The following is a 24,627-nucleotide window of genomic DNA, read 5'->3' as shown; positions in this document are numbered from 1 at the left end:
TGATCTGTACACCTTAACAGTGTTATTGGGAACCATATGTGTTGCTCAGTCACAACAAAATGCATGTTATCGTGAACGTACTATTCTGGAGGCACTCAGTGCTCAGTTAAGGAGTTAAAATCACTCAAACTACTAAAATAATAATAATAATAAAATAATTATGGTGAATAACGATTACGGCGTTACATTATAAGGTGTTCTGTGTGTGTGTGTGTGTGTGTGTGTGTGTGAGGGAAGAGAGATCCCTTATACAGTAACTACACCCTGCTCTGTTCCACACGCTGACAGTCAATGCTGCACACACACACACACACACACACACACACACACACACACACACACACACACATATATATGTATACTAAAGAGACAACGCCAATAACATACATAACATCAAGCATATGTTCTCCCCTTCACTCCAAACACCCCACACACACACACACAAACACGGTCACATGCACAGAGCAGAGACACACACCATGACGGCATGTTCGCGACTGCTCTTCACACCGCTCTCTTGTGACACACACAGGCTGCAGCAGCTGTGGGCGCCTATCTGCAATTCATAGCACACTGCCACGACCTTCACCTCAATGCCGACACCTTGCTGGCTTTCAGCCCTGCTCTGTACACAGCAGGGATTTGTCTCATTTTCCACCGCTGTAACTAGCATTTTATCGATTTATTTATTTATTTTTCAATTCAGACAGGTGTAATGTTATCCCGACAAGCCAAAATTTGAATCGGGGAAATAGAAGCCAATTCGTCTGTCTTTAATACTCTAGCCTTGGAGGATGGCATGTTTCCAGTAATGTGTTACCTTTTGTACTATTGAGTTGATTGATACTATCACCAACCTGTACCCACATGCCTGCGCATACCAATTCAGAGTGATGATGTGGATGCGATGCTGTCAGAGTGAAAAAGCACCTACCCAAATCTACTAAAGCCCAGGAGTGAACAGTTTCCACGGGTCTTCTTTTTTTCTCATGTCGTCGTTTCCATCATTTCACTTTAAGAAAAATAGCCGTCCGGCATGTCTCTGGCATTGAATGTAACTGTGCATCATCTGAGCGGCTGAAGCCTTAATCTGCGCATGTGGCGATATGATGAATAATAACAGTGTGGCTAGTCGATGGTTTAGGTGTGAGGCGACACGTGCGTCTCGGTTGCACGCCTCGGCTGGCCAGCACTTTATCGCACATTAGCAGGAACTTGAAGCTGACAGGTATCGGGTTGAGCCACAGGTGTGCGCCTCAGCTCAGGCCAAGGCAGCATCTATGAAAATCAATACACGAACAACTGAAATCCTTTTTAAAAAAACATCATTACATTTTTCATGTGATGTTTCAGTGGTTGTTTAACCTTGACGTCCATGTTGTAAGTGTTGTATTGCATATTTGTGTTGAAAAATTGCAGTTGTGGTTTATCTGTGCACTACAGACAGTGGGATAATAAATTAAATCAGCTTAATTTGCATATATATGTACACACACACACACACACATGATGTTCTCTGCATGTAACCAATCCATATGAGCACACAATGAATAGCCATGCAAAATGTGTTTGGGGTGAAGTTGTAGTTTTTTTTTAAGTTGCTTCGTCAAGGCACGTCAGCCATGGTCATAGAGGGGTCAGACGGTGACCTTGTGCTGCTTCTGTAACCGCCAACCCACAGCTCAACCCCACTAAGATGTTAGACAAAACAAAAACTGGACAACGAAATGTCAAGATTCACACGTAGATGAATAATACGTTTCACTATTAGTATAAAATCAATTTCTGTATTTTCTGTCAGTTTTGGTTGATGGCACTGCCTGGCAAGCAGTTGGGACAGACCAACCAAGTAGTATATTTATCAAAAGTTACTTTGTTATACAGTATGTTGGTAACCTGCACTGAAAGTGAATTAATCTTACCTTATTTAAATTAACTGCAGAACAAAAATGCACAGTTTCCGATGAAAAGCACTAAAGTTTTGACTTCTGTGCATGGACAGTCCTCTTCTTCCTCACAAACGGATAAAGTATACTATATAAATTACCAGGAAGGGCAGCAGATTAGTTGGGAGAAAGGACAGGGCGGAGGTACACTGCGTTCATTTGTCCATCCTCCACATTGATTTCTGGCGTTTATGGTTCTGATTGTACAGACATGGCAACGCAGATACCTAGTCTTTGTCGTTTTTTTCCCTCTGTCACTCACTCGGTCAGTATATTTATAATCTTTTTCCGTCTTGTTCATTTGTCCTTTCTCTCTCTTGCCTTCACACACACAAACACGTACTAATTACAGGCCCGGTATTGACTGTCAGGCCTACAGCTAAAGGATAATCTTATCTGGAGGGAGCAGCCCAGTGCACTGCACTGCACACTGCCACACAGTTGATTAAATGTGCACAGAACACGACAAGAAGATTGCATGTGTCTGTTGCTCCGTGTGTTTGCGTGTATTTGCCATCATAGGTAATGAAATTGCTAAGTGATGGAACCATAGCTTTGACGGCAGTACGGGTTGTGGATGTATGGATTTGTGTGTGTGCTGGTAGACGAACCCGTTGCTACGAACCCATGACAACCAAGCATCTCCCAGTGTGATGGTGTTTGATTTACTGAAGGATGTTCCTTTCAGTCGGCTCAGTCGGGCCCAATATTGCACCTGTACTCCAGAATAAAGTACATCCATACACAGTGGACTTCTTCATTGTTTGGCAGCTTTGACCTTAGCTGAACTGCCATCAGAACAGAGGAGGGCGAAGACATGTAGACACTACAGGGACATGGCTTTGGTTTATGCCGGACCTAAAACAAATAACTACAATTGATCCGATCCGATTTCAAAAATGCCTGGATTGGACCTGCTGCCAATCTCCCAAGACCCATCAGGACATCCCTACTCACTACTAAGGAGCAAACATCACTTGATGGTGCTTATGCCTTTTCTGGTGATCATGCAAAATACCACAGAGGATGTCAGTATGTAGTTCACCAATGTGGCTAGGATGCAAGTGTGTTCACACTTCTAGCAGAATGTGGTCATAAGCTCTTTCACACCACATTTGGTGGGGGTCTCGACTGCGTCCTCAGTGCATCTTTTTTCACACCTGTTTTCACACCTGTACTTACAATTGACCAATCGTGTTTGGATTACTCAGGACCCATCACTTGTACTGCTAATCAGTACTTACACTTACTTGCATTGTGCTGCATTCTTCAGGGACGGTGCCACTAAAATCTACATCAGATACCAATACCAACACCGTCTCACTATGAGCTCATTGATATTTCGGTCCAGGAGTAGGAACCATCTCCACTTGAAATTGCATATGTGACTGTTTACACTCATGCTTCCCACACAGAGTCAGTCAACTAGTAGCTCAGGAAATCACATCGAGTTAATTTATACAAGCTGTGAAGCCTGCATTCCTTTTTGCTCTCATCTCCATAGCGATTTCACTCTTTCAGCTGGAAATTGAGCAATTGAATACACACAAACCCTGGGGCGAAAAAGGGTTTCTTACAAGTTGTCAGTGTTTTAGTACCTGCCGAGCACACAGTAGTCTCTGTGTGTTGGCTGCCATGGTGCTCCCAGAGGGCATTAATGTGCCCCTCTACACAGTGATTATCAGAGCTATTAGTGTAGCTATTACCACACAGTGACATTCAAATAGAGAGGTGTGCTGACCTGGCTGCTGGGAGCAGTGCCGTTGGACTGTATAGTAATTATGTCCTCAATAATACTTTTGTTGACCATAAGAGTCTTTGGTTGACGTGAGAAATTTCTGGAGACGGAAGGTCATATACTTGGCTTATTTTCAGTGGTGGTGCTAGCTTGACATTGTTATAATATCCGAGGTGATTCTAAATTGGCCTCTCCCCTGATGATAGCTGGGATAGGGTCCAGTCCCCCCACGACCCTTCACAGGACAAGCGGTTACAGAAGGTGAATGAATGAATGAATGAATGAATGAATGAAGGAAGGAAATATTAATCTGGATATCGTCCAACATTATCATAGCACACAAATTGTATGAGATCATCTAAAGTGAGGTGTCTGACTTGGATACCTGCCACTGGTTCTTCTTGTCCAGCATCTGTTGTAACACCTGGTGCTGTAGCGGCAGTGTCTAATTTAATGTCACCATAATGCTCTGGCCTGCAACATTCTGACAACAGGAAGGTGTGAAATAGTTATTTATTTTTCACATTTTGTGAAAAATGCTCTTGAAAGGAGCAGAACACTTTGCTAACCCATATATGACAATTTTGATTATGTTAATAATCAAGGCATTTCCTCAGAGCAGATGGCTTTCATTTGGTTGCAATTTTATTTTATTTTTTTTTAAATATTTAAACTGCTCCTCAAAAGTGATGCCAAAGCAAGTAGAGCTCCCCCTGGTGACTGGCTGCAGTATAGGTCATAAACTCCACCTCTTCCATGTTAGTGGATGAACTAAAACACTAACTTACTAAGTACTGCACAGACTCTGGGTCCAAAGTCGCAAGATGGCGCCTCCCGTATTCCTGGGAAAATAGCGTCAGTTTGGTCAATGCAAGGAAGTGGGGACACGCTGTCCATATTTATATACAGTCTATGATTGTAACCAAACCTAGCAGCATTCTGATGCTAGCTCCCCATCCAGCTCCAAAGCAACAACTAACAACAGCAAACCCTAGCTTTCAAATTTTCCAGTGTCATCCCATATGACGAAGCTTGTGGAAGGAAAATACAAGATACTCATTTACACAGTGGATAAGCCTGGGTTTGTAAAGACGTAAAAACAGTCAATACCCATTACGAACCATTGATCCCCAGATATTTTGTGAAGCGTTGCCCCTTTCTTTTTTTTTTTTTTTTTTTTTTTTGTACATCAAAACATGAGTAAAGATTGTGGATCAATCTAGATCAGCAGAACCGTGCAGCCTGACATGAGCCTGATTGTTCCTTTTACTGACGAGAAGGACAAGTGACGCCTTCCCCCAGCGCAGTACACCTTAGTGGGTTGATTTCACATCTGGAAGTACACAGTCCTCTCAATTTGTGGATTTGGGTTACAGTGAACTAGACCAGCACCCTGTAATAGAGGGGTGATGATGACAACACACTCTAGATTATTGGCATTGATTAATGAGCAGCAGACAAACCAGAGTGCCTCGTCATCAGACAAATCGAATAAAGGCGAGGCGAGCGCCGGCTGCGTCGCGCGGCTATAGGATCGATTACGCTATGAAGAATCCAGACAGTAGACAGAGTTGAGTCGTACTTCGGTGCTGCAGCTTTTGCTGAAGTGATTGGCTGTTTCGCTTCAAAATATAACAGGGGAAATAACAGGGCAGTTCAACTGGATTTCATTTGTGGAGCTGTCTGTTCTGGTCTGTTCACAGCTGAGGGCATTCATGGTGTTCTCTAACATTTTCAAGTCATCACATCATCCCTCATGAGAGGTCTAGATAACTTACTCAGGTCCTTGATATTTATAGAAGTTGATGGCCTTCAGTAGCAGTTCATCGATGACGAGATGGATGGATGAAGACATCTCTTACCTAACCGGACGTAGAGTTAGGATGATGTCACACTTCACTGCCTCTATAACTCTGTGTCCCAGACATTTATTCCCCTCTGTCTCCACCTCACTCTCATTTTTGGCAAGTTTATCCTCACGGAGGACTCACAAAAGCTCCCTCCTGGTCTTGTCCTCCGCTTGTCCTCTGCCTCCTCAGTGTCATTGAGTCTGCACCACTCACCTCTCTCGCTTTGTATGAGACATGAGGAAGAGGGATGGAGTGCATCTGCATTATTTACAGTAGCTCTTAACCTGGCAGGCTCGCTCCCCCCACAGCCCAGAGCTGTTTTTAGAAACGCTGCATTTGCATTGGAGACTTCAATGGAAAGGTGAACTTTTATTAATGGAGCAGACAGAGGTGCAGTTTTGCAGAGGCCGATTTGTCGTGGTGCAACAAGAACGCATTATGCAATGTGTCCTGTCTGTCACTTGAGATAGAGATAATTGAGGTGATGTAATAACTCATTCAACTTTATACTTCATTAATAACTTAACACACAGACGGCTAGAGTTCTGTTTTTTTTTTTTCTTTTTAAAAACAGAATTACATAATCTTTGCTCATACAACCCAGACATATTTAAGTGTGTAGATTTTCAGTGCGTGACATTCTTCATAACTAATTTATCGTGACTGGCTTTGACCCGTCCCTGAAGTCGACACATTGCAGGCACATCACAGACCTCATCCGTACTAAGTACATGTCCCACAGCCGCATATGGTTGAATGTGTCTACCCCTTTATCAGTATTAGATAACGAACGGAGATAGGTCCTTATTTTCACAAGTGCAGCACTGGCTGTGCTGGACAGGGCATCACACTGAGGCGGGTCGTTTCAGGAATGAGCCTGACACTCAGAGTGTCCTGAAGGCGTTCTGCGATTGCCGAAAATGTCCTTTTAGCCTGATGACAATCTTGTGACATGACAGCCCTGCGCGCCATTGTGCTTACTGAACTGCTGCTGATCTGTTAGGTGGCTGCTTCTGCTCCACTGCTGCTGAAGTTGGTTTAGGAAATTTGAGGCACGAGTGGCTGTTAAAACAGCTATAATTAATCATGTATTAATAATGACATCACTATACCTGTGTGAGAGAATGATGCCCATGTAGCGATGAATGAACTCCCAGAGAGTTATCACCTGACTGCACTTGCCCCATCATAGCGTTGTGCGGCTCATTGTTTTGCATTTCTTCGCGAGCCGTGAGACGCCCATCCAACAGTCAGCCATTTACTGGTGTTTGGCTGACAGTGAGAATCTTTGGCCGATTGGTTTTGTTCAGGAACGTAAGTTCAACAGGTCACACAGGAGGCTTCTCTCGCTTTACGTCTTCTATCGTCTGATCTGAACATACAAAATACACAAAGATTTTTAGGTTTGTAGCCCATCATTTAGTCCTAGCTTTCCAGCTAATAGTTACGGATTCCCTTTTTTTTTTTTATAGTTATAGTAGCACCCTATCAGAGAGAGAGTGACCAGCTACAACACATTTTCAATGGAACCTAGCGATATGAAACGACAAGCTGACGTCTAAAGCGTGTTGCTACGTGTCTGGTGAGACTCGCAACGTAAAAGTTGTTTTTTGACCCTCTTATGACACATTGTCGCATCCACCAGTTATATGCATTTGCTTCACCTCTTGCCATGTTGCGTATACAGTCAACGCCCGTTCCAATCCCCCCCGTCGATTACGTTACCGAGCACTTGAGTGACACGCCAACAGCCACACTGTCTCTGGCAGTGCTGACAGAGTTGCAGCTTTTTTCGCTCGTGGTGTGAACGCACCTTTATTTATGAAGTCTTTGCGGCGAGTTTTTTGGCAGCATTTTGGCCATCGACACTGGCAAAACGTTCCTTTGCACCAAATGCCAAAGTTAACCCAGAGTTGCATGAACATAATATAGCAGTTAAAGTGCCAAACGTGTAAAAAAGCAACAGCTCGCTAACAAGTTCATCAGCTTAATAATGTCATAAACAATTTGTTAGGGCTTTGTTCCTGCTCTGCTTAGAGCCCTGTGAAAAATTCAACAACAGCAGCATGTTTACAATTAATTGAATGACCTAGGATGAAAATTGAGAATTTCTTGAAGAGGCACGTATTTCAATTATTTCTTAAAGGTCAATGATTTATACAGCCACCTATTAAGTAGCAAGGATAAATTTAAAAAAAAAATAACAAAAAGCCAGATAAGATGAGGAAAATATTTTTATATATTGTGTATCTGTGGTCACTTCAGTAAGGGAGTAGTAGTTATCTGAACACATTGCTGTGTCCGTGGAATGTCGTGTTCACAAAATAATTTTACCACCGTACACATAGCGCTGCCAAGAGAGTGGGGGGCCTTGGAGCGATCACATGCAGAGGAAGTGAGTCATTGTGCAACTGTCCCTTCACAGTGTCTCACTGAACCTAGCCCACCACAGAGACCACGCAGGCAAGGTGCTGCATCTAAGTCTGTGACCTCAGATGCATACATTCTATGTATGATGAGGAAAACATCTGGTGATATACCCGAGGATTGTGCGCTGAGGAACCAGTCAAGTTACTGGTGGTATTTCATGCAACATTTATTGCTTATTGATTTCAATATACAAGAGAACTGCATAGATGACTTTTATGTACTCTTTTGTGATAAAAGAGTACATATATATATATATATGTAATAATAATAATAATAATAAGAAAACCTTTAATAGTCCCACAATGGGGAAATTGCAGTTTGCAACAGCATACAGAAATGACAGAGATAGAACAGATAATAGACATATTGCACATATTAGGAGTGCTCGCCATGGAGCCTAACAGCAGCAGGAAGGAAAGACCTTCTGTATCTTTCCTTCGTACTCTTATTAAAGTGACAACACGTCAATAGGAAAAAAGTAAGGTGCATGAAGTGTGTGAAATGCAAAACTGACCTACATTTAATCAGAAGCTATACCACTTCATCCCCCGTGTCATCTGTGTCATAGCCTCTTGGGGCTGTCTGTTTTTCAGATGATTACACTCTTGTCCCTGAGGCAGAATTCGCCACCGAAAGCTCTACTGAGCATAACAGTCAACACAATTCAGCAGAGGGCTTATTAGACTCAAATCAGCATATAGTGTGTCAAACATTTTAGCAATTAGGCAAACATATTATGCATATTTATACATATTAAGTATATTGTGTTTATGTCATGTAATAGTTTCAGCACATTTGACCCCATCCACTCTGAGGTAAATGTGCATATTTGCTGTGTTAGACCGAGTATGCAGGACAGGAAATAAGCTTCTTTTTTATTGTATTGAACTGCATGAGGCGTCAAACATTGACATGCAAGCACTGAAGCTCTAACTATGCAAATCCCCCATACCTGGACTGCCTTGTTTTGCATCCCTCCACTACTTGGATTAATGGCTTTGGGAGTTTTACATACTGTAATTGTTTCATTTGCTTTATCTCATGCCTGCAAATAGGCGTATTCCTTGGAGATTCACAACTGCAGCTAGGTGCCGAAATCATGCAGAGACCGCCTCACGTTTTCCCCTGACGGCATTTCACGGCTCAGACAGGTAAAGGTCAGGGAGAGAGAGGCGGTGAGGGATCCAGAGGAATGTGGTTGACTTAACTCCCTCTCATTACCAAGGCCCAGCTCTCTCTGATTTTTAAACTGAAGCTCATGTGTGGAAGATGAGGGCCCAAACGGAAGCGTATGATGCCTGAGCAGGAAGCAGAGAGCAGCTTCACTTGTTCACAGATAAGAAAGATTAGAAGCTGTCATGATCAAACCATCTCTTTTGTTCTGTTTACACCTCATCTCTCTCATACTCACTGAGTCGTAGTACGCTGAGTGTACCCCTCCCTCTCATTAAAGCTCTTTAAGTTGGCCTCCTTTGATGCTTCTCAGGCTCTCAATACGCAAGATCCTTTTTTAAACCCTCTTTGAATTCAGTCATGTCCATATGTTTCCTTCTCCTTTCTGATTTTTTTAATTTATTTTTTTTACCAAACAGAAGCTTTGGATTTAGAGAATGAAGATTACAGATCAAAAGCAAGCAGAGGAGCTGTCTTTAATCTGTTAATGTGTAGTGCATTGACTAAATGATGAGAACTGAAAGAGACTGAAAGAGCTGTTAATGCATGGCCACAGTATTTAATCATCCGCTGCATATTTTGCAAATGCACGTTCATTAAACCAGAAGTAGTGTTGCCGAAAACAAACTGCAAAGCAAAAAAGCGTTGATCATTCCAGATTTACTGACTTTAAAAAAACTAAAATAAATAGAAATGCATAAATACCACTCATATAACATACTGTGTCTCACACACACACACACACACCTATTGACAGTGAGTGCCAGAAAATGAAAGGGTGATATGTTACACATTAGTCTGCTTCCAAGAGAAACCCAGATAAACACTGTAGTTTTGCCAAAATCAAACTGCAGGTCTGACCCTTTATTGAACACGCAAAAGAGGAAATTTGATTGTTATTTATCTGGAGACATTGCTTCAGCTCATGTGTCAGATTTTGTGCAGGTGAGATGAAAAGAAAAGAACTGAATTTCTTTCCTTTGTAAAGGGTTTATAGTTATTTTGCCTCCAGATTCTGTCACCATTTGGCTGCAAGTAGGTGCGAGTGCAGTGTGAAATTGTATGCAGTGTCTGTGAACACTTAAAAAAGGAAATGTTCATTCAAATTTAAACGGCCATTCTTGACCCCGTCAAATAAAGACTATCTTGTAGACAGGTCAAGTCTCCAGGAACATTAGTAACTCATTGTTTGGATGTTGTGAAGAAAAAGCTTCAGAACAGCTCCTGAATGGCCCTCATGATGAGATAAGTTTCTCAGTTTGACACTCGACCTGATCTATGAGTATTTCACTTTGAGTGTAAAATGCTCCATGCCTGCTAGGTGCGGATGTCTCAGGTTTCCTGTGTTTTTGCTTATCTTCTTGTATGTGTGTTTTTTCCCTTCAGTACCGGATTGGGCAGCTGTACATGATCAGCAAACACAGCCATGAGCAGAGTGACCGAGGGGAAGGGGTGGAGGTTGTCCAGAACGAACCATATGAAGACCCGGCGCACGGCCAAGGACAGTTCACAGAGAAACGAGTATACCTCAACAGGTCAGTGGAGCATGTCCCTGCTAGTTTACAGGCTGACGTGTGATCAGCTCATGGGGTGTAGCTTGGATTTCATTCAGTCTTTTGATAAGGTGGTTTATCACAGCCGGACTGTACATCACCCTACACTGGCGCATTCCATTAGCCTCTTTATGGACCTTGATCTGCACACAGACTGTTTTTTGCAACAGACTTGAGCATGAATCAAACAGAGAGGACAGTTGTAAGAATAGAAAATGTGTGCAAGAAAAGAAAGTGAAAGAAAAATAATGACAGTGCAGGGGACAGAGACAAACCAAGGAAAAGAGAGGGAGAAAAGGGAAAGGAGGCAGAGATGCTGTAGGCCATTTGTCTGATCACAAATACCTGTGTCAGCGTTCGCGATGCCGGGGAACTAATTATGTTGAGTCAGCACAGCTCCGCTCTGCAGAGGAGAGGAAGAAAGCAAAGGGCAGCACACAGAGGCAAGTTGAAATTTCTGTCCTGTTTCAGCTTGAATAGAAAAATAAGAATATAAATGGATTATTTTATGAAAGTATAATTCTGGTATTTTCAAAACTGGGCATTATTGTTGCACCTCTCTGAGTTTTCTGAGCAAATCTTTAAATGTGAAACTGATCCAGTATTGAAACATGAAATGTCTGCAATGTAATCAAAAGGGGCCTGACAATTTTTACCACTTACTTTTTTACATAATGCTAGCTGATTAAGTAACTGTTTTTGTTGTTATCCTGGTATGCTTTCATGTGTGGTGATGCCAGGTTAATAAAATAAGCCAATAACACCACCCAAAAAAGGGGCACCTGAATTTGCATCAGTATTATATTAACTACCTAACCATCCTTGAAAAAAATGTGTTAGACGTGTATTTTAGTGTTTTAGTTTGGCCCAAGTGCCATCCACTAACATGGAGGGGGTGGAGCTTATGACCTATACGGCAGCCAGTCACCAGGGGGAGCTCTACTTGCTTTGGCTTCACTTTTGAGGAGCTGTTCAGTCGTCCATCTTTCTACAGTCTATGGTATGGACAGGACCGTCTTCATCCATTTGTAGCACAGCTGGCCACAACATTAGTTGCTCCAAAAGATAGCCTGTGAAAGCTTTGGGTTGTTACATTTTGTTGCCACAATTTGGTAATGTGCAAACATAACCATTGGTGTTTTTTCTCCAAGTTCCATGATAACAGCAAGCTACACTTTCTGTCTGTAGTTCAGCTTGGTAATGCTGCTCCATTCTCCTCTGAGACGTCTCTCTCTCCGACTCAGTCATATTTCCACCGCTGTCTTACTGCAACTACTCCCCTTGACTTCTCCTTGACTGAGACCACAGTGCACTCTGGACAAAGGCTGTTGTTGATACATTCCAGCCATTTCATGGTTGCCAGTTATACTGTTGCCATGTATAGCTCAGTATTAAACTAATTCAAGATATGTTTGTCCCTACTAATCATTTAGACTTCATTGTTGAGGCTTTGGACAATTTGGAGATCATAGGATGAATAGTCAAGAATAAACCTGGTTTTGTAACAAATAAGGCTCCAACTATTGTCTTTGCACACAAACTCAACGCTTGCTTTATACTTCCTAAACTAAATCATATCCATGCATGGTGACCTAGACATGCCAAAGCAATAGCAACCGCCGTGTTTATGTGTTGTTTTTCTGAAATGCAGCCAGTATCTAAAGAAGATCATTTACTTGCTCCAGGCCAGTGCATTTATGTTCACAGCTTACCAGAGCTGTCATTATAGTTTATATACTGTATGTGTATGTGGAGGGGATTTTAGTGGAGGTCAGGCAAGAAAGAAGGAAACCACCAACTCACAGCTTTTAAGTCCATTCACATTCCCAGGTCTTGATGGAGAATGAAAAGCGTTGACCTTTCCAGAATGGCTGACATTTTGTTAAGATAAAAATGTATAAATGTATAAAAAACACTCTCATGACACACTGTACATTAGTCTGCTTCCATGTCTGCCAGAATGCAAAAGCTACATGTCTCTCCCGATAGAGACATCTGTGCCATAAGCCAAAAGCACTCGGCTCTGAATGCTGAAAGGATGATTGAGACTGAGAAGAGAAGCAGAGTAAAGCCAACATCTGCAGCCAAAAATCAGTCAAGTTGGTTCTGGTTGATGAGGCACAGTATTGTAACTTCAATTATTTTTTGTGGAATCACATTAGGGAAAATATAATCTAATATATAACTTTGGCTTTCTATTGGCCATCCATCTGCTCCTCAGTGACTAAACGTTTAGCTTTGATTCACCAGCAGGGAAGTCAGTCTGGACTTGTTCTGTCACATTTCAACCAGCTCATTAGCCCCCCCACCCCAAACCCCCAACTCTCTGGCCTGATCTTATCTAACCTGAACATTGTTTCCCATGTTTGTTCTGTCAATATCCTCCATTAAGAGCAGAGAGGGGATGGTTGAGTGTTTGATTGAATAAAGTGTTGCCTTTCCTTGGATAACAACATTTTTTCTCTTCTAAATACAAACACCAGCTTTGGCATGAAAGCAGCCACCCATCACGCTTCCACACTTGTCAAAGTAGGCTCTTTCGCGGCAGATATTGGCAAAGATATTTAAAAGACCAAGGAGGGAATGGGAGAAATCGACAGATGGAGGAGTAGGAGGAGTGTCAGTCTCTTTTGTTGGGGGAAATGGAGAGAGCGAGAGAGAGAGAGAGAGAGAGAGAGAGTGAGAGACTGCCAACATGTCTGTCGAAGGCTGATTTTATTCACAGCAATCACAGTGCGCCATTTATGTCCTCCTCAAGAAACTGCTTTCTGTGAAGAAGTTGGAGATGATGGCAGGCTACATGGAAACCTGACATGTTTGACACATCTCATAAATAAGTTCTCAGTGCAGTCGTGATTATATTCTGACCCAAGTTCAGAATCGGAGAAAAAAAATGAAATAATATTGAAAATCTATGAACAATGAACACATGATGAATAATACAAAGATGTGCAGGGTGGCAGGAGAGGCTAACAGGCTCAGGAAACCTTTTAAGGCTAGGACCTTAAGACACCCTAAAAGAATAGTTTGGAGTTTTGTTTCTTTCATGCAGCGTTAACGATATTTAGATATTATAGGACAATTAAAGAGCAGCCCTTTCTCCCTCACTGCCTCCACTGAGGTGCCTTTGGGGTCCATAAATTCCTTTACTATCAGCTGCTCCAGTGGAGCTGATCAGTATCCAGAAGAAAAACAGCGATTGTCCTGGGCAGCTTCCAGGTATGAGTGTGTGTAACTGTGCAAATGTGAACAGGACGTTCCTCTCTGACAAAACTTGCCAAAAAGATCAGAGTAACACAAAGACTATATTTGTGGACACTTACGTTTGTGTCCTTGTGTTAGTTTTCGGATTTGCGGTTCCAGAGGTGCCGTTAAACCTGTAGGCACCTTTGGATGCTACCTCATATGTAGAAAATGTCTTTCTGGTCTCTTCCGTGAGTCAAAGCTTACCATTTTCGACAATGTTTTCAACTGAGAGCACATTTTCCTTTTATATGTGGAACAAGTTTTTGTTGATTGCTGCGATAAAGAAGTCATTTCACCCCTGCCCCTCCCCCTTCTCTGGCGCAAGCTCACAGTCTCTCTCCTCCTCTGTCTCTGTTTGTCTCCATGTCTCTCTGCAGTAAGTTGCCCAGCTGGGCTCGAGCAGTGGTTCCTAAAATCTTCTACGTGACAGAGAAAGCCTGGAACTACTACCCTTACACCATTACAGGTGAGTATACTGTAGTGTAAATGTGTTTGCCTCTTGGTCACCACTCGGATCGTATCAAATCCAGTTAGCTGCTGTATCAAGGTCCCTTCTGTAACACTCTAATACGGTACGTGTCAGGTGAAACAGTGAATGTGAATAGCTTATCACTGCACTTAATGTGCTTATTTAAAAAAAAAAAGATCCGCTTACAATTGTTTTTTTTTTTTTATCCACAGTTTACTCATCACTCAGCACTTGGTATAAACACTTATCTGAATGTTTTTAGTGAAGTGGAGTGGTGTGAAAAGACAGTAGTGAGTTTTCAAGAGGCACAGAGAAAAGGGAGGCTGGCTAAATAAAGATGCTCAGGCTTCAGTTGTAATTTCTGAAAGCCACGGACGATTAGCCATTTGAAGATTTAAGAGTATAGATCCCATGGATCATGAGCTGGATGGTAATGAGGTAACGAGAGTTTTATAGCATCTTAAGAAAAATGTTTTCTGTAAATAAAAGGGGATGGAGGGGTATTCCACATTCAGAGTTTACATGGGACAAGATTTCTTGTTAAAAAGAGCAAAAAACTAGGTGGGACCGTGGCCTATGGATTCACAAGGGCCCTTAATGCCGACACACAACATTGAATGATAACTCAGACGTGACGATGACACACTGATCACACTGTCCGTCACACCACTGCCGCTTGTCACTCTTTCAGTTTGCCAGCAAGACCCGATGCGAGAAAGCACGAACATGTTATTGACATGGAAACATGTTAAAGCTGCCACGTATTTACATGTTGGCAGCTTTGCCGTGATGCAAATGGTTTTTACCCACGCTGACTGGGGGATAAGCTGCGCTGTTTGAATTGGCGGCGCTGTACAAGCATCCAGTCATCAGGAGTGCAATGATCAGAGCCGCGGTTCCCAGGACATATTCCTGTGAAGCTTTAGTGGTTCTGATCATTAACGAGAAGTGTCACAGGACGAGGAACACAGATAAAAGGGAATTTGTTTTTGATGAGAGCAAATTGGTAGAGAAGAAGGTCACCTAGGAGGGGATGATAAGGTGTATTAGATATGTGACAGTTATGTTTTTATGTGTTCTTTGGAAGTATCAGTACAGTGGAAATTCTTTGAAGGCTGTATAATTAACTGTGTGTCTGTTGTGTTCTTTCTCTGCTCTGACTTCACGTCTGCCCCTCCACGTCATGGTCTGAAGAATATACTGTAAGTATCCTCAATGCTTATTTCACACAATATTTTTTTTTTTTAATAAAAGAAGCCCCAGGTGTCAATTATCATTATGACTGATCTTCAGCCATACAGTGTGCAACATTTTGCAGCAACCAAATTCTCTTAAAAATCACAAGATTACATGGGATCCATCTTACCAGGCTTCGAGCTATTCCCTTGTGGCCTAACAGTGCTTCCACCATTTAGCGTTCTTTGAGGAGCTACATACTTTAGATATGAAAACAGTTTATTATGATAATGTGTCTACCATAGTGTGTGACATTTATGTGCATATTTTCCCTACAAAGCTGTCAAAACTCATCTTCCGTCATGGCAACTACAAACGATATCAATATACTGCTCTCCTGTGCTTGTATTCATAAAACCACAATACCCAATACAACTGCACTTAAGTGCACTTTATGGCAAGACACTATACTCATATAATCTAAGGGAACAATACATAACCAGTACATAACACCATTAAGGAGGCAGCAGTAGCATCAATGTGCTGTATAATTCTAGCTGAGTTACCAATTGCCAGTTAACACCCTAAAAAAGAAGAATTTAGGTGGTGGCAGGCAGCTTAGCTGAGGGTCTTTTGACTAATTGGTTCCAATGTGGTGCCAGGTGTATGTACAATAATTTTACACTTTAAACATTCTTCCTTAGCCTTTTAAAGGATTGAGATGCAGCTCAACAAGTATACAAATATAAAATACCCCAGACCGATCTGTTTCAGTAGCATCATTGATTGGAAGCAGGGTCTGGGATACTCTGTCCAAATATATGCCTTGTGTCGGCACTCATGCTACATTCACAAGCTACATTTTCAATGGAAGCGATATGAAGCGACCCTCCCAGCTGTCGTTGGGCGAGAGGCGGGGTACACCCTGGACAGGTCTGCAGTCTATCACAGGGCTAACACAGAGAGACAGACAATAATTCACACAATAATTCAAATTATTGCCTGTTCGAAACCCCATCATTCATGACGTCACAGACCAATTGAATAGCTGTCCAATGGCTAGTTGGTGACAGTGTCGCTTACAATGTTGTAGCTTTTGTCACGCGCAGTGTGAACGCACCGTCAATATCAGCGGGTGCCCAAATGTTCTTGCTCTGACGAAAAGTGGCATCAGGACATCCCACTAAATGAGCTAACTACATTGACTGTGAGATAAAGAACTGGTTGAGGAGGACTCAAACGCACAACCCAAGACACAGGTGGTGGATGGAAGGTCTTTAGTTAAAAATACTGGAAAAGACAAAGTCCAGAAACCACAAGGAGCAAATCTAAAGCACTAAACACACTAGGAACAGGCTATGTTTACAGCACAAAGAACTAAGAAGAACTGACATAGGGGGGAGGCTGGCTAAATACGAGGGGGCCAGTTAGGCACAGGTGAGATGTATCAGGGAGGAGCAAACAATCAGGGCAGGCAACTACAAGGGGACAGGAAGAGAGTTAAGCAACTTGCAAAGTAAAACAGCCATTGCCAAAAATACAGGGTCAGAGTTAAGCATGGCCAAGGCCAGCCTGTGACAGGCTGACACTTTTCCAAACATTGTCCAAGAATGATTTTCCATGTTATAAACCATCTGGCGAGTTGAGTTACACAGAGTCCAGGTGACTGAGAAGCTCGTCTGCCCTCTTCAATTTAAACACAAGCACACTAAACATTTGCTGCTTCCGAAACCACTCCTGCAGTCACTCTTCCACTATTTTTAATTACTATGTGTTTATGTACATGTTTGAAGGGCCCGACAGCTTGCATCATGTCAAAAATTGCAAACATTTACATATTGGAGTATCCGTGGTGCCCTCTTCTAGAAAATGTAACGTCTGTTTACAGAAGTCAATTACGGAGTCTTCTGCTGCGTAAAGTGTAGCCCCGGCATCTGGCAGTTAAGTGAATAACTCCACAAAGAAATGAGATCTGCTAGAAACTTGCATCTTCTGTTCCTGCCATGATCCAGACAACTTAACTTAGCCACCAGTAAACATTATTTGCTTTGCAAATAAGCAGACGTGACCTGTGATTAACCTTTGAAACATATGAAGCTTTGGCAGAACAAGCCGACGCCATTTAGGACACGCATCCATGTCATTAGGCTTAGCTATAGGGTTTCTGTTGTGCAAAGTGAGAAATGATGACGGCATGAGTCACACTGCTTTAAGGCGCTGGGAGAAGAAGGGAAAGAGGACAATGTTGTGACAGCAACAGAATGCTTGTGTGTGGGGAAAATGTTTTGTTCACGTATGAGTCAGTGTAAATACCCCCATACAAGATGAGTCTTTACGCAAATGTCTCACATGAGTCTTAGAAGTTGTCTTTGCTTTTGTCGCTCTTGACAAGGAGATAGAAACTGAAAAGTGCACTGTCTCAGCTGGGGTAAAAAGATAAAACACACAAATAGAGGCAGGAAGTTCCAAAAGCAGCATTGACAGTCACTTTGAAAGCTGTTATAACAAAGCATGTAGGACTGGCTACTTTCAAACAGATGTCTGAGTACAAATAAACTCCAAACATGTAACCCTATCTAGATTATTCCAAGAAGTGAAGCAGTGTTAACTTTCTCCGTAATAGACTGTTCACGGTTTCTGTGTTCCCTGTTTAAGTGTTTTAAAATAATACACAAATCTGTTCAGCACATCGGTTGCGTTCAGTGTTTTTTTTTTTTAGTGGTTTAATATCTTTTTCTGGTTTCATCCACAGTGCTCATTCCTGCCCAAGTTCTCCATCCACATAGAGACAAAATATGAAGACAACAAAGGATGCAATGACAACGTGAGTCCACTGTGTGTGTGAAAGGAGCTTTGAATGGTGCCATTCAAAGCTCCCAGATGGTTGGAGGGTCACATAGTGTCACAGATTGCAGACTGCTCTGAGGCAAATCTGTGATTTCGGGGCTCTCTGAGTAAAATGAACTTGCTGTGTTCAGTTATTGTGGGTAACGTGTTCCATTAATAACCTGATGAAGTCCAAGGCATCAGCAAACTCTGGTAAACCATACCGCTCCCTCATCAACTCTATTCCTGCCACACCAGTCTGATAACTGCTTTAAATACATTGCTGTTTTTATTTCTTGTTCCTCTTTTAACATAAACTCAGCCCATAGGCCCGGCGAGTTAACCAGTCGGCCTCTACCTCCCACACAAATCTCTTCACTTTCTCATTACAGAAATATGTAAAGCAAAGCAAGCCAATTCAAAACAAAATAGCACATTAAGCATGCATATGGTAGAAAAGAAGAAGAGCTGCATGAGGGAAAGTCTTCCAGGCCGCTTTGGCAAATGTTGCAATCACATCATACCGTATCGTAATGCCAATAATACATGAGCCTGGAGAGTCTGCCAAAAAGTGCTCCACTTGTTGGACAGCTAATTTCATTTGGGCTGCCGGACTGCTCACTCTCCATGCTCCATTTTACTGGGGCATTAGTCATCAAATGAAAGGCTGCCAGGGTTTGGACAGTGATGAAGAGGAACGACGGAGTGGTGTGCAACAGACAAATAGCTTGAAATACAGTTAATGACGGTGGGTGGGCATCAGATTAATTTTACTGTCTTCATGTTTCGCATCAAAGTGGCGTTTGTTCGGCGAAGCGCACACTGGGAGTTGGTGCCTCGAGTTGGTGTGTCTTGAGTAGTTTTCATGTTGTCACGAGAGCAGGGAGACGGAAACCGACAGACCGTCAGTCTGCATTAACCGCGGAGTGACGTTTTAGATCGATGCTTGTTTGGTTTGACAAGACAAGGTTATAAATCAAACACCGCTTGGATAAAAATTTTACAACCCAAATTGCCTTCAATAAATGCACATCATAAATACAAACTAAGAGAAATCACAATCACGCTTAAATATGTGTGCCTTGGTGTAATTCTGTTTCGATGCCTATGGATATGAGCTGACAGTCTCAGTCTGCGACTCAATGATAGATCTGCACTACTTTGTGTAACATCTTTAGGGCAAATAAACAAGAGGCTTTGCATGTTTTATGACAGTGTATAAGCAGTATATGAGCAGAAGACAGATACGTTTGTCGCAAATCATGCTGTGAAATAACAAGACTGCAGCTGTCTGTTGTTTTTTCTTGAAGATTTAATACAGCAAAACGCTCTCTGAACAAGTGTCAGGTTGTGTCGTCCTTTCTTCCGACACAACGTTCATCTGTCCACCCAGCTTGTCTTCACGCTGTGTGTAAGCTCTTAAAAAAGAGGGATGACATAAAGAAGGAAGGAAGGAAGGAAAGAAGGAAAATGCAGGAGCAAAATCATGGCTGTGTGGACAGGAAATGAGTGGGTGTGTGAGTGAACATCATGCACTATTTGAATGGAGGGTGTGGTAACAGTACATGACGTATCTAAAGACATACACACACGCGTATGACCGGGTTCATGCTCAGGCTCCTGTTGCTCTTGTAATCTCCCCAGGGACCCATAAACTGCGCAGCATTCAGAATGACGAAGCACATCTGTTTCTATTTTCTTCTTTTCTATTGGCACGCTCTGTTTTTGGAAACTTTTTACCCCATTAACTGTTTTTTAAACGGCCTTCTGGTCTCACAGACACAAGCACAACGTCAACTAGCAGAACCTGCTGGTGAAATGCACACACACTTGGAGAAGGAGCAGAAAAAGGTACAATATTAGCAGAAAGACTGCATGTCCTCATGTTGGGAGAAGAAGAGCAGAGCTAAGATTAATGTGAAGGTGAAAGTAGGGGGGTCTTGACGTCATGGCGGAAGGTAAAACACAGTGAAACTGAAATGACAGCAGAGAGAGAAGGCTTTTACATTTGAGAGATTACAGGTTGATTGGTCAGAGTCTAAGTAAGTGTCAAATTTTGATTGCTTGAAGAGAGATGATAGCGGGAAAGTGCTGTAAATGAGCAGAGAGATAGTCTTCCTGACTGAAGACTTGAGTATATTAAATGTGACAGTGGCATTCTTCATTCAAGTGTTTTATGTTCATTTGTATTCTTCTCCCTCATTCTGCCCATCCTTATAAAATAATTCTTTGGAAATTCGTTCACTCACCTAGACACAAACGGATAAAACAAAAGAATGATAATTGAATGCCTAAAAAGACATTAATGTCGTATATCTATTAGCATGTTCTCTAGCTTTCTGAAAAAAAGAGCTACTGGGCATACACTGCTTTCTTAAAACCACTCATTTGCATGAAACTCCGTAGCACATAAAAATGAACAGCCTTCTCGCAGGGCATTAGTGCGCTTCACATTGCAGACCCACACTCGCTGCAGACGTTTTCCTCTTTTTCTGTTGACTATTTTCCTCTCTGTCGATCCTTCTGCCTCGCCTCCTCGCCTCCTCTGCAGAACATCTTCAGAATGCAATAACCAGAGTATTTCAGTCCATAACGCAGTAAAGTAAATCGCGACATTAACATTTGTTTCGCACGATTTAATCTTCCGTCAGCCGGCTTGTTTATGCTGTTAAACCAAAGTGAATCTCTTAATGAAGCCTGTGGTCTCTATCCTCTGACTGTGGGTGGCTGATACGGGGACATGCAGATACAGCACATGCATTCATTTAAAAGTAAGCATTTCAATATGAAATGGTTTTCCTTGCTGCAGTAGGTGGGTCCATGTTAATCAACAGTGTGAGAAATGACAATAAATAAAATAAGAAATGGAACAATCAGCGTGCTTATCAATATGTGACACAAGAACTGCAGTGAGCGCGCAGCACCAGGCTGAAGGCATGGGCTAAGAGCAACCCCTAATGGCTGTGAGGACGGTCACAACATGTGCCTCTAGTAGCGTGGGAACAGAGTGGCAACATAAACACTCAAGCATTAGTAACAGTTTGAGTACGTTCCAACCAGTCTGTGTACAGCATGTATGTGTGGAGGTTACTCTGACTGGCACGCAGAGGCTGCAGCCAGCACTGGCAAACCGATGTGCTCTGTTTTTTTCCAGATCTTCGACACCGAGCTGAAGGACCAGGAGAGGGAGGTGTGCTTCGTCGACATCGCCTACGATGAGATCCCCGAGCGCTACTACAAAGAGTCTGAGGTGAGCTTGTGTAGGTGTGTGTGTGTGTGTGTGTAGTGTAGATGCTCACGGCTGCTGACAGTCAACACCACTGGAGAGGTGTGAGTGTAGTACTTGAAGCTGGAAATAGTAGTATAACAACGTGATTTAGATGACATGGTAGGATTTCAGTTTCTCTCCTGTTCTTCCTTAGGTGGTTTTCTCTAAGTCTAAATTGTTTAACCTTATATCCGATTATTTTTATCTGCTGAAGAATTTTCTCATGTAAAATAAGGCTAATTTGTCTTGCAGCTGCACTTTCTACTTTCTCCCCTTTTGCATATGCATTAATGTGAAGACTCTCTCGCTTGACAGGCTCTGTCCTGGAAAAGGGCTTTAAATCATCTTCATAGATGTTTAATGATAGCTTGCCTTAGCTCTAATGAGCCTGGACTTTCTAAGGACCTCTGAGGGTAATGCAGGTTGTATTTAATGCTGTCATTTAATCGTGCATCCCAATTTTAGACTCTCCCTTTAGTCCATCTCCTCTTCTGGGGTGCAGAAGCAACATTGCCTGAAGATTTGGGTTCAATATTGTAATATTAAGCGTCTGTGTGCGTGCTCTCTCCCCCGCCATTGCAGGACTTGCGATATTTCAAGTCAGAGAAGACGTCGCGAGGGATCCTTCAGGAAGGCTGGAGGGACACGCAGGATCCCATCATGTGCTCATACAAACTGGTCACAGTCAAGTTTGAGGTGTGGGGCCTGCAGACACGAGTGGAGCAGTTTGTGCACAAGGTGAGAGCACGGATGGACTCCAGGGTGGCTTACCCCAGTTTTGATTGTATTCAGGGTATGGTGGTTACACAGAACACTGAGAAATCCAGAGAAATGGACTGGTGACAACACAAGCCAGCAATGAATGAATGAAAAATATATGTGATATGATATGTTCATGCTAATGTTAACCAAGCAACTTACCTGGGTTTGATGTGCCACCCTGAGAAAGCTTTGAATCTGTTGCAGAAGGGAAGGCGATGTCAACACCATCATGTTCTGTCCTTTAACCTGATTACTGCATCTTTGAATAGGACTCTATTTTGATGCTTTTCTAACACTGAAGCTGACAAGTTTATTTAATTCTTTCATTACTGAAAGCTACAACTGTACAAAAACACTACCCCGGTTCTTTCAGAGTACTCTGGCTTGCATGACCAGATTCCTCAAAACAAGATAATGTCTTATTCAGGATCCAACGTTTACTTGCGCAAACACTAAAATGGGATGCTTCAAAAACCTAGTTAATCTTGGGATATTCAAGTCCATGTAAACACACAGCTGAACACACAAACATGTAATGTAGACAATAGATACAAAATGTTTTTCACATTTGTTGTAAAGAACACCAATATATACACACAGATCAACCACAACATTATGACCACTGACTGGAGAAGTGAATAAGGTTGACCATCGTATGACATTCCACTGTTCTGTATGTCCATTCTCTGATGAATCACAACTGTTTTGGAGGCACAAGGGAGACCTACACAATGTTAGGAAGGTGGTCATAATGTTATGACTGATCGTGTACGTGTTCAATATTGCTCATTTCTGAGTTGCCGTTCGGTTAGATTATTTACGTTTTTATAAATCTTAGATGGAATGCCACTTAAAAATGATGAAAATTATCATACTTGTATAAAATAAATATTAAAATTGTATGTATTATATATATTATATTATTGCATTCAGCAATAGATGGATGAGAAATAATTTGACCATCATTGCTTTGTGTCGTAGGTGGTTCGGGATGTGTTGCTGCTGGGTCACAGACAAGCATTTGCCTGGGTGGATGAATGGATAGGTAAGTGTGAAAGCAAATTATAAAGTCACTTCAGTCATTAAAGCATTTGCTTTTCTTACTGTTACTGATTATTCTTTAAAATGTTAAAATTGTACTGTACTCTGATTGCTATTTATTTCTCAGCGTGCATGAACAATCGTTCGACCTTCGTCTAACCTGGTCACTGCTAGGTCCTGTTCATTCTCCTAGAGCATGGATCCTCCTCTCACCACTAACTCATTAATTACGAACACTGTAAACACTTTCCAGAAATCACCAGAGTATGGTGCAGTTCAACACTGCACAGTCCACATTCTTTCATGTTTCATGTTAGAGAAATCCATAGGTATAAGTTTATGTGTCAAAATTAATTTAAATAAAGAGTAGATTCAATAGTAGAAAATTACTGGAAAAACTGCTATTAACTGTATTTGAAAATGTGGGACTTTGTTTATAGACTTTACAAACTAACTCTCTGCAGCCACATGAGCTGGAAATGTGCATCGGTGAATGCATGCACAGAAACATGAACGTGCCCTCTGTCTGTTTCTCTGAGTGTCTGGCAGCACAAGAGCCAGCCTTGTTTGCGCTCATAAGTGGCTGCAACGCATGTACTCACTCTAGGCTGTTGAGCTTTTTCCATAGCTGTAGGGCCTCGAGATAATAAGGCCATTATCTTTGCCATAAAACATATTCCTCTCCTCTCCATCCCAACTAACCTTTACACCACAACTCCCTGCAACCTGGATGTGTTTTTTAAATACTCCTAATCTTTTCTCACTGGGAATGATTTTTTTTGCCTGTGGAATAACTGAACCTCTGCTGATGCAACCTCTTCATGCTTTTCTTTAATCTTGAAACACTCTTGGCCTGATCCTTTCTTCCTGGTGTGGCTTGGATTTGTCTTGCTGTCCCCTGTAAACTCTCTGGGTCCTGGGAAGCTACCACTTTAACCACTAAGGCTTTAACTTAAAAAAAGCTCACGTTTTCACCTAACCCTCTCCTCGCTGACCTGTTTCACAAATGGACTGCCATTGTAGAGGAGTTACCAACGTTTCGACCCTCGTTCCACCCCTCCCCCCCTTTTTCCAGATATGACTTGGGATGACGTGCGGGATTACGAGAAACAAATGCATGAGAAAACCAACATTAAAGTTTGCCATGAG

General features: G+C 42.2%; 1 protein-coding gene across 1 annotated transcript in view; it reads left to right on the top strand.

Annotated features, from left to right (window-relative positions):
• Positions 1–24,627, top strand: part of LOC311501921 (cytoplasmic phosphatidylinositol transfer protein 1-like) — a 66,911-nt gene that overhangs the window by 38,162 nt on the left and 4,122 nt on the right. The window contains exons 2-7 of the mRNA XM_084563987.1: positions 10,524–10,672; positions 14,314–14,413; positions 18,334–18,405; positions 21,562–21,657; positions 22,258–22,413; positions 23,419–23,482. Coding sequence (XP_084420113.1) covers positions 10,524–10,672; positions 14,314–14,413; positions 18,334–18,405; positions 21,562–21,657; positions 22,258–22,413; positions 23,419–23,482 — 637 coding nt within the window. The remainder of the gene's footprint in view (positions 1–10,523; positions 10,673–14,313; positions 14,414–18,333; positions 18,406–21,561; positions 21,658–22,257; positions 22,414–23,418; positions 23,483–24,627) is intronic.

The sequence above is a fragment of the Chelon labrosus genome, assembly GCF_963514085.1.
Source record: "Chelon labrosus genome assembly, chromosome: 2".
Lineage (NCBI taxonomy): Eukaryota > Metazoa > Chordata > Actinopteri > Mugiliformes > Mugilidae > Chelon > Chelon labrosus.
This window is presented reverse-complemented; position numbering and strand designations above follow the sequence as displayed.